At 43.2% G+C, this 11006-nt stretch overlaps 1 protein-coding gene and 3 non-coding genes across 5 annotated transcripts; 2 read left to right on the top strand and 2 right to left on the bottom strand.

Annotated features, from left to right (window-relative positions):
• The first annotated feature begins 228 nt into the window (after nucleotides 1-228).
• Nucleotides 229-301, top strand: trnar-ucg (transfer RNA arginine (anticodon UCG)). The gene has a single exon. It is a non-coding gene; the product is annotated as a tRNA-Arg (tRNA).
• Nucleotides 302-641: 340 nt separating this feature from the next.
• trnam-cau (transfer RNA methionine (anticodon CAU)) lies at nucleotides 642-713 on the top strand. Its single transcript has one exon. It is a non-coding gene; the product is annotated as a tRNA-Met (tRNA).
• Nucleotides 714-874: 161 nt separating this feature from the next.
• Nucleotides 875-6937, bottom strand: mrpl58 (mitochondrial ribosomal protein L58). 2 transcript variants are annotated; one of them, XM_021575605.3, is made up of 6 exons: nucleotides 6399-6937; nucleotides 6019-6043; nucleotides 5850-5909; nucleotides 1576-1658; nucleotides 1272-1441; nucleotides 875-1060 (listed from the first exon to the last, which is right to left on the bottom strand). In XM_021575605.3, exons 1-6 carry the CDS (start codon nucleotides 6561-6563, stop codon nucleotides 976-978), a joined length of 588 nt encoding a protein of 195 aa, XP_021431280.2. In that variant the 5' UTR covers nucleotides 6564-6937; the 3' UTR covers nucleotides 875-975. The 2 variants fall into 2 exon arrangements, with proteins under 2 accessions (XP_021431280.2, XP_036811598.1); XM_036955703.2 differs by lacking the exon at nucleotides 6399-6937 and adding an exon at nucleotides 6127-6336.
• trnar-ccu (transfer RNA arginine (anticodon CCU)) lies at nucleotides 6907-6979 on the bottom strand. The gene has a single exon. It is a non-coding gene; the product is annotated as a tRNA-Arg (tRNA).
• Between the last annotated feature and the right edge of the window lie 4027 nt (nucleotides 6980-11006).

Here is an 11006-nt window from a genome sequence, read left to right as displayed (position 1 = left end):
ATTAATGCAGGTGCACGCACACACGGTCAAGTCAGTCCGATTTTAATTTACCTGCTCCGACGATCCCCGAGCCTTCCACCAATTGGCGCTAATGAACCGGCCAACCGCATCTACCTTTTTATATATTATATTATTTCGACCCGCGTTAGCCAGCAGAGATAATAGTACTCGAGAACCCGTTCAACATTGTTATTCTTTATATATAAAATGTTTCTTATTCCTCACACAGACCGCGTGGCCTAATGGATAAGGCGTCTGACTTCGAATCAGAAGATTGAGGGTTCGAGTCCCTTCGTGGTCGCTGCTTTTTTCTCATTGAGATATTTGCACGAATCGATTCTTATTATTATTATGGATTAGTATTATGAAGAGAGCAATTTCTTCTTTGATAAACAACACTAACGAATATGCAACTAGCTACGTTCGTTTGAATGCGAAAGTGTCAGGAATTGACACTTGCCTGATTCAGCCTAATAGGTAAACAAGTTAAATGTTCTTAGTTCTCATACTGGACACGGCCGCACAGCATTTATAGTTCATCTTGCAGTTGTGCTAGCTAGCGAGTGCACTCCCATATGCCTTCAACCAATGGGCGTTCCTAGTTAGTTTTATATTTGGAATTTCGCTGCTTTTTGTCAGATAGCAGAGTGGCGCAGCGGAAGCGTGCTGGGCCCATAACCCAGAGGTCGATGGATCGAAACCATCCTCTGCTAGTTTTTTCGTCCCCGTCACCACTCACATTTTCACGTAGAATCGACATCGTGGATCTCTTTCTCATTCTTTGAAAATATTTTATTTTTAATTAATGCGAAAATACTGCCACAACAATCACCTCAAATCAGCATGTCTCCAAAAACTCAACAAGTGGAAATACTTTCAAACAAATTGTTTGTTTTATTGTTCAACAAAGTGTTCAATTTATTGGTTAACCAAGAAAATAGACAACGAATGAATGTTTCCTTGTGTGTCCGACCCTCAGTCGAAATACACTTGTCTGGTGTGCTTGACTGCTGAATGGAGCTTCTTCTGTTTCAGTCTCTCCTTATTCCTCTTCTCTAACCTGAGCAAAACACATACAAAAATGTATTTACTTTAGTAATCATCCAGTAACGCCATCTGACATGGACATTAAAGTATACACACCACAACAATGAAATAAACATAGCTAGATGAAGATTTTTTTTTTTACTGCTGTATTTGGTTATCGATTCTGGGTTGAACCATCGTATCAACTAGGTGTGAACGTCAGCCACACATGAGTCATTCTCTACCTGGATGCTCTGAGGGCTATGTCCTCTGCTGAAGGCTCATGGGGCTTTTCAGTGGCCTTGGCTATGATGTCAGAGATCTTCTGGATGCAGTCCCCCATGTTTCTCTGCTGGCTCCTGCTCTGCTCTGACGTCACCAGCAACTCCCCTGCCTTGTTGATACGGTTTTTATTCTGCAGTAGAAGAGAGAGTAAAATCATAATGCATTCAATATTCTACTTGGAATGCCACGGAGGATATTGCTCAGGGAAGATAGAGGGGCACAAAACCAATCTACATTTTGACCGCTTTGAGGTAGTTAACGTACATTTAAAATTATCTTTTGTCGAACGTCTTCTGGGATCCAATCTGCTGTATAGACGTGGAAACGGACCTCTGCTTTTGTGCTGACTATGAAGACAGACAGACAGTAAATCACAATAACATTTCAACAGGCTCTCATACAGACTGTATGAAACAATCTATTCAGTGCACTCCAAGTTGCATTAGATGGTATTGTGATGTACCAGGCTGGTCGCAGACTAGACGTAACATAAAACGAAAATCCGGGACACTCAAATTAGTAGGATATGTTACGTTTTGTATGGCTACATAAGATAGGTTACTTATTAGGCAAAAAAACAAATGTAGCTCCCGAGTGGTGCAGGCACTGCATCTCAGTGCTAGAGGCGTCACTACAGATCCTGGTTCAATTCCAGGCTGTATCACAACCGGCTGTGATTGGCAGTCTCATAGGGTGGCACACAATTGGACCAATGTCGGCCATCATTGTAAATAACAATTTATTCTTAACAGACTTGCTTAGTTAAATTGGAAAGGCGGCTGGCTGTATTAAACCCAAAGGTTGTTCTAATCTCATCACGGACAACTTTAGCAAATACTATGCAACTAACTATTTGGCATGTTAGCTAACCCAAGAGGTTCCCAAACTAGTGGTCTCAACCTCATGTGTTGTTGCCTGATATGAACATGCTTTTGCAGGAGAATTTCCAAAATCCTTAAAAATGTAAATTAAATTATTAAAATCTAAAAGATCAAATTCAACCAGAGCGCGCCCTTAGAAAAAGGCCGCACATTCCCACCACGCTTTGAACCCATACCCTATTGCAGAGACTTTGATATTCCCGGCCGCAATTGATATGTGTGTGGGGAGGCAGAGGCACAAAACTCTCATGAATCAATACCTTTGTCAGATAACATAGTTAAATGAAGAATTTATGCTACTGCTAGCAATCAAGAGGAAACTGAATGAACGACTCAAACTCTACAGTTTATTCTCTCCAAATGGACTTTAGCTGAGAGGTCCGAGATGCCCATGTATTGATTTTTGGTCGCTATACATGTCGGGGGATACTATTCACGAGGACATATTGTTCTGTCTCACGATTCCCGAATTATGAAAGGGCACTGGGGATTTTGTGCTCCGTGGCTATATTGACAAAAAAAACTCCATGGGATCAAATGGTGGGCTTTTGCACAGATGGGGCTCCATATATGGCGGGACGGTAGGCATGATTAGCCGATGTTAATGCGAGTGTAGCGAAATGCTTTTGCTTCTAGTTCCGACCGTGCAGTAATGTCTAACAAGTAATTGATCAACTTCACAATGACTACCTTATACACACCATGTAAGGGGATGAAATAAGAATATGTACGTATAAATATGTGGATGTGCAATGGCCGTTCAGCATAGGCAAGATGCAGTAGATGGTTTAAAATACAGTATACACAGTTGAAGTCGGAAGTTTACATACACCTTAGCCAAATCCATTTAAACTCAGTTTTTCACAATTCCTGACATTTAATCCTAGTGAAAAATCCCTGTCTTAGGTCAGTTAGGATCACCACTTTATTTTAAGAATGTGAAATGTCAGAATAATAGTGGAGAGAATGATTTATTTCAGCTTTTATTTCTTTCATCACATTCCCAGTGGGTCAGAAGTTCACAGACACTCAATTAGTATTTGGTAGCATTGACTAATTGTTTAACTTGGGTCAAACATTTTGGGTAGCCTTCCACAAGCTTCCAACAATAAGTTGGGTGAATTTTGGCCCATTCCTTCTGACAGAGCTGGTGTAACTGAGTCAGGTTTCTAGGCCTCCTTGCTTGCACACACTTTTTCAGTTCAAATCAAATCAAATGTATTTATATATCCCTTCGTACATCAGCTGATATCTCAAAGTGCTGTACAGAAACCCAGCCTAAAACCCCAAACAGCAAGCAATGCAGGTGTTGAAGCAGTTCTGCCCACAAATTTGGGTGCACCTCAGCCACGCTCAAGGTCCTAATCGATCTCATAACCGCCATCGATAAGAAACAATACTGTGAAGCTGTATTTATTGACCTGGCCAAGGCTTTCGACTCTGTCAATCACCACATCCTCATCGGCAGACTCGATAGCCTTGGTTTCTCAAATGATTGCCTCGCCTGGTTCACCAACTACTTTTCTGATAGAGTTCAGTCTCTATGGGGGTGCCACAGGGTTCAATTCTTGGACCGACTCTCTTCTCTGTATACATCAATGATGTCGCTCTTGCTGCTGGTGAGTCTCTGATCCACCTCTATGCAGACAACACCATTCTGTATACTTCTGGCCCTTCTTTGGACACTGTGTTAACAACCCTCCAGACGAGCTTCAATGCCACACAACTCTCCTTCCGTGGCCTCCAATTGCTCTTAAATACAAGTAAAACTAAATGCATACTCTTTAACCGATCGCTGCCTGCACCTGCCCGCCCATCCCACATCACTACTCTGGACGGTTCTGACTTAGAATATGTGGACAACTACAAATACCTAGGTGTCTGGTTAGACTGCAAACTCTCCTTCCAGACTCCCATCAAACATCTCCAATCCAAAGTTAAATCTAGAATTGGCTTCCTATTTCGCAAACAAAGCATCCTTCACTCATGCTGCCAAACTGACCATCCTACCGATCCTCGACTTCGGCGATGTCATTTACAAAATAGCCTCCAATACCCTACTCAATAAATTGGATGCAGTCTATCACAGTGCCATCCGTTTTGTCATCAAAGCCCCATATACTACCCACCACTGTGATCTGTACGCTCTCACTGGCTGGCCCTCGCTTCATACTCGTCGCCAAACCCACTGGCTCCAGGTCATCTACAAGACCCTGCTAGGTAAAGTCCCGCCTTATCTCAGCTCGCTGGTCACCATAGCAGCACCCACCTGTAGCACGCGCTCCAGCAGGTATATCTCTCTGGTCACCCTCAAAACCAATTCTTCCTTTGGCCGCCTCTCCTTCCAGTTCTCTGCTGCCAATGACTGGAACGAACTACAAAAATCTCTGAAACTGGAAACACTTATCTCCCTCACTAGCTTTAAGCACCAGCTGTCAGAGCAGCTCACCGATTATTGCACCTGTACATAGCCCATCTATAATTTAGCCCAAACAACTACCTCTCCCCCTACTGTATTTAATTATTTTGCTCATTTGCACCCCATTATTTCTATCTCTACCTTGCACATTCTTCCACTGCAAATATACCATTCCAGTGTTTTACTTGCTATATTGTATTTACTTCGCCACCATTGCCTTTTTCTTTTGCCTTTACCTCCCTTATCTCACCTCATTTGCTCACATTGTATATAGACTTTTTATTCTTCTGTATTATTGACTGTATGTTTGTTTTACGCCTCTGAGCATTAATGCAGAGTTCAAAACAACTGGGAAATCTCTGACTTGCGACTTCAATGCATTCAAGACAACTGTGAACTCAGAAAAAAAGAGCTCAGACTGGGAAAAATCATTCTTAAAGGTCATCCAACTCGGAATTCCAAATCGCGAACTCAGCCTCTTTTCTAGAGCTCCAACTTTCCAACCTGAAAATCACTGACGTCATGATTTGACCTCGTGTTTTTTTAACTTCCAAGTTCTCTTAAAAGCACCATAAAACTCATGGTACCCTTCGCCAGCTTATATCTGTGTGAAGCTGGATTCAGTGCTCTAGTCTGCATTAAAACCAAATATTGATCCAGGTTGGATGTGACAGCAGAGATGAGGTGCGCAATGCCGGCCACGCCTCCTGACCTTGAGAAGCTCCAAGGTGACATGCATTAAGCACACCTATCTTATTAGTGGTGGTAAGATATGATACATTATGTCAGACTAATTTACAATTGACCGTCATAGCCCCACATTAAAAGTATGTGATGGTGAGTTGAGAAGACAATCTGAAATACTGTTAGAATGTCTTTCAATTGACTGCCATTGCCCAAAATATAAATTAGTTAACACTGGCTATTAATTACATACTTTTTTTCACATGGTTGGGTCGAGAGAATGTTAAGATATCAAAATGAGATTGTGGGCCAAACAAGTTTGGGAACCCCTGCCCTAACCCTTCCCTAACCCTAACCTAATCTTAACCTAGCTAATATAAGCCACCTACCTAACGTTAACAACAACACATTTGAATTCTTAACTTATAATACGTAATGCAATCATACCATATGTAACATATAATAATTTGAGTGTCCCGGATTTTCGTTAACTATGTTACTTCTACCCCGAGTCCAGGTTGCAGGCACAGGTATGTGAATAGTAATAATGATACCTTTGTTAACATGTTGACCACCTGGACCACTGCTTCGGCTGTAGGATACTGTGAGACGGTCTATAAGACAGACAGCATACAATAAAAAAATATCTATGTACATGCATATGGGTGAAAAGGTAAATAACCATTACATTTCTCTAATGTATAGTTTGGTATTTATACTTACCGACTGGAATGTTCACATGTCCATCCTGCATCAGATATAGACATGCATTTAAAATCGAATCGATCAGTCACTGCATACCAACTACTTAACATCACTCCAAGCACTTACACAACACACTGTCCGTGGTGAACTAGCTACAGCTTGTGACATGTAGGCTACTTTCCAGCTAGCTGCCCTATGCGTTGTTAAAAGCAGCAAATTTCCTGCAAGACATCTTGAGAATTCGTTACTAGTACTTGTTACAACTTCATTTGTAGACAGCTCAATGTATTTACACTTGCTACATTCACCTAGCTAGTACGACAGTAGCTCTATATCGTGTTGAATTCTCAGCTTGTGCGAGAGATATGATTGTGTGTAGCGTTGCTAAATCCACTAACCTGTGGGTTGTCAGACGCTCTGTTACCATAACTAATACTTGGACATTGACTGAGGAGGTTTCTTTTTCTTATACACACAGGAGGCAATTTCCTTTGTCGAGTAAAGGACCGAATGATTTCTGAACATCGAGAGAGTAAAAAATATTTAGCTACGGAGGTCGCCATGTTGGATTAACCCTTTACGTCTCTTCTCGATGGGTTGCAAAGGGGAAGACAGTTTGGTTACAAACAGTCTTGATATTGCACAGCTAATGAAAATCGAACTAGCAAGAATGCAATTACACAGCGTAAATGTAGCTAGGACAACTGTCTATGATGGTGACAAAATGTTACGTTCAATCGAGATTTGAACTCCGATCGCTGGATTCAGAGTGCTAGTCATCGCTAATTGTATTGTATCTGTGAAAAAAATACACCATGTTCACAGTTTGCCGATGTTTAGGGTTGAGAGATGGCCTCACGTGATTATTTTCGTGCCCAATGATACGGTTAGTTCGAAAAAGTACATCACCCCAGATGGGACTCGAACCCACAATCCCTGGCTTAGGAGGCCAGTGCCTTATCCATTAGGCCACTGGGGCTCGACAAAGTTGGTGGGAAAATGCGAATATAAATTAAAAGTACAAACTGTTAGCTATTGGTGTTGAATGTACTAACAGAATCCAATTAACGATTTCCATAAAGAATGGAAATTGTAGACTTTTTTCCAAACTGCGTAACAATTTTTATCAAGGAAAACGAGAGTTGGCTAAACCTTTTCAGGTTTGCCCGTGGTAGCAATTTTTCTTAAGTCTCGAAATACACTAAATTACCAAAAGTATGTGGACACCTGCTCGTCGAACATCTCATTCCAAAATCATGAGCATTAATATGGAGTTGGTCCCCCCTTTACTGCTATAACAGCCTCCGCTCTTCTGGGAAGGCTTTCCACCAGATGTTGGGACATTGCTGCAGGGACTTGCTTCCATTCAGCCACGCCTTAGGTAGGACACTGGTGTTGGGCGATAAGGCCTGGCTGGCAGTCAGCAATCTAATTCATCGCAAAGGTGTTTGATTGTGTTGAGGTCAGGGCTCTGTGCAGGCCAGTCAAGTTCTTCCACACTGATCTCAACAAACCATTCCTGTATGGACCTCGCTTTGTGCACGAGGGTATTGTCATGCTGAAACAGGAAAGGGCCTTCCCCAAATTAGAGCCACAAACTTGGAAGCACAGAATCATCTAAAACATCATTGTATGCTGTAGCGTTAAGCTATCGCTTCATTGGAACTAAGGGACCTAGTCCAGGAACAGCCTCAGACGATTATTCTTCCGCTACCAAACGTTACAGTTGGCACTATACATTCGGTCAGGTAGCGTTCTCCAGGCATCGCCACACCCAGATTCGTCTGTCAGACTTCCAGATGGTGAAGCATGATTCATCACTCCAGAGAACGCGTTTCCACTGCTCCAGTCCAATGGCGGCAAGCTTTCACCCCTCCTGCTGACACTTGGCATTGCACATGGTGATCTTAAGCTTGTGTGCGTCTGCTCAGCCATGGAAATCCATTTCATGAAGCTCCCAACTAACAGTTCTTATACTGAGGTTGCTTCCAGAGGCAGTTTGGAACTCGGTAGTAATAGTTGCAACCGAGGATAGATGATTATTACGCGCTACGGGCTTCAGGTCCTAAACGATATCATAATCTCCATCGATAAAAGACAGTACTGTGCAGCCGTATTCATCGACCTGGCCAAGGCTTTCAACTGTCAATCTCCACATTCTTATCGGCAGACTCAATAGCCTTGGTTTCTCAAATGACTGCCTCGCCTGTTTCACCAACTACTTCTCAGATAGAGTTCAGTCAAATCGGAGGGCCTGTTGTCCGGACCTCTGGCAGTTTCTATGGGGTGCCACAGGGTTCAATTCTCGGTCCGACTCTTTTCTCTGTATATATCAATGATGTTGCTCTTGCTGCTGGTGATTCTCTGATCCACCTCTACGCAGATGACACAATTCTCTATACATCTGGCCCTTCTTTGGACACTGCGTTAACAAACCTCCAAACAAGCTTCAAAATGCCATATAACACTCCTTCTGTGGCCTCCAACTTTTAAATGCTAGTAAAACTAAATGCATGTTCTTCAACCGATTGCTGCCCGTGTAACAGTATAACTTTAGACCGTCCCCTCGCCCATACCCTGGCGCGAACCAGGGACCCTCTGCACACATCAACAACTGACACCCACGAAGCATCGTTACCCATCGCTCCACAAAAGCCGCAGCCCTTGCAGAGCAAGGGGAACTACTACTTCAAGGTCTCAGAGCAAGTGACGTCACCGATTGAAACGCTATTTAGCGCGCACCGCTAACTAAGCTAGCCGTTTCACATCCGTTACACCCGCACCCGCCTGCCTGACTAGCATCACTACTCTGGACGGTTCTGACTTCGAATATGTGGACAACTACAAATACCTAGGTGTCTGGTTACACTGTAAACTCTCCTTCCAGACTCACATTAAGCATCTCCAATCCAAAATTAAATCTAGAATCGGCCTCCTATTTCGCAACAAAGCCTCCTTCATGCTGCCAAACATACCCTCGTAAAACTGACTATCCTACCGATCCTTAACTTCGGCGATGTCATTTACAAAACAGCCTCCAACACTCTACTCAGAAAACTGGATGTAGTCTATCACAGTTCAATCCGCTTTGTTACCAAAGCCCCATTTACTACCCACTACTGCGACTGCTGGCCCTCATTACATCTTCGTCGCCAAACCCACTGGCTCCAGGTCATCTGTAAGTCTTTGCAAAGTAAAGCCCCGTCTTATCTCAGCTCACTGGTCACCATAGCAACACCCACCCATAGCACGCGCTCCAGCAGGTATATTTCACTGGTCATCCCCAAAGCCAACACTTCCTTTGGCCGCCTTTCCTTCCAGTTCTCTGCTGCCAATGACTGGATCGAATTGCAAAAATCACTGAAGCTGGAGTCTTATATCTCTCTCTCTAACTTTAAGTATCAGCTTACCGATCACTGTACCTGTACACAGCCAATCTGTAAATGGCACACCCAACTACCTCATCCCCATATTGTTATTTATACTCTTGCTCTTTTGCACCCCAGTATCTCTACTTGCACATCATCATCTGTACATCTCACTCCAGTGTTAATGCTAAATTGTAATTATTTCACCTCTATGGCCTATTTATTGCCTTTACCTCCCTACTCTTCTACATTTGCACACACTGTACATAGATTTTTCTATTGCGTTATTGACTGTATGTTTGTTTATGTGTAACTCTGTGTTGTTGTTTTTGTCACACTGCTTTGCTTTATCTTGGCCAGGTCGCAGTTGTAAATGAGAACTTGTTCTCAACTGGCCTACCTGGTTAAATAATGGTGAAATAAAAATACATTTAAAACATCTTGGTGGTCCTGTTTTATGGGCTTATGTGGCCTACCACTTCGCGGCTGAGCCGTTGTTGCTCCTAGTCATTTTCACTTCACAATAACAGCACTTACAGTTGACCGAGGTAGATCTAGCAGGGCAGAAATCTGAAGAACTGACTTGTTGGAAAGGTGGCATCCCATGATGGTGCCACATTGAAAGTCACTGAGCTAAGACCATTGTTTATTTTTGGTTATTTATTATTATTATTATATATATTTTTAACCCCTTTTACTCCCCAATTCCGTGGTGTCCAGTTGGTAGTTACAGTCTTGTCTCATCACTGCAACTCCCGTACGGGCTCGGGAGAGGTGAAGGTCGAGGGCCATGTGTCCTCCGAAACACAACCCAGCCGAGCTGCACTGCTTCTTGACACAATGCCCGCTTAACCCAGAAACCAGTGTTGGAGGAAACAACGTACACCTGGCGACCGTGTCAGCGTGCACCCGCCACAGGAGCTGCTAGAGCGCGATGGGACAAGAATATCCCTGCCGGCCTACCTCGGACGACGCTGGGCCAATTGTGTGTCACCTCATGGGTCTCCCGGTCGCAACAGATCAACAGAGCAACAGATCTCGAGTGGTGCAGTGGTTTGTTTGTCTATGGCGATAGCATGGCTGTGTGATCAATTTTATACACCTGTCAGCAACAGGTGTGGCTTAAATAGCCAAATCCACTCATTTGAATGGGTGTCCACATAGTTTCGGCCATGTAGTGTAGCAACCTACATGGTTAGCTAAATGTAATCTAATGAAGCTCAAAGTCTGTCTCTGGTGGATACTAATAATAATGCAGTTATATCTGCCATACACTCGGGTTGCGACTACCATTCCTCTTTTTTTGGAAAAATGTCTTACAACTGTAGGAAGACCCTGCCCCAACCTGGTAAAACCAGTCACTTTCATTGTTTATGTGGTTGTCATGGTAATAGAAGGGGGGCTGCACATAGTTTTGGGGGCAATAATTAGTGGGGAGGGCCCCATTTTCTCTCTCTGGTGTTTATCTCTCTGGGGAGATACTTCCTGCTGGACCGTGATTTATGGCTAGGCAGTTCAGGCTAGGTTTGTTGTTTTGTGCAGCTACCGATTATCCCGTCCAGTGTAACATTAAAACGTTATTTCCCTCTTGGTTGGTTTGTTATTGAATCTAATGAAGTTAAAAGATCAGAAAACCCC

This window comes from Oncorhynchus mykiss, chromosome 20 (assembly GCF_057628025.1).
Source record: "Oncorhynchus mykiss isolate SJ-2025 chromosome 20, ASM5762802v1, whole genome shotgun sequence".
Lineage (NCBI taxonomy): Eukaryota > Metazoa > Chordata > Actinopteri > Salmoniformes > Salmonidae > Oncorhynchus > Oncorhynchus mykiss.
Note: the sequence above shows the minus strand (reverse complement) of the source record. Positions and strands in the feature narration are given on the sequence as shown.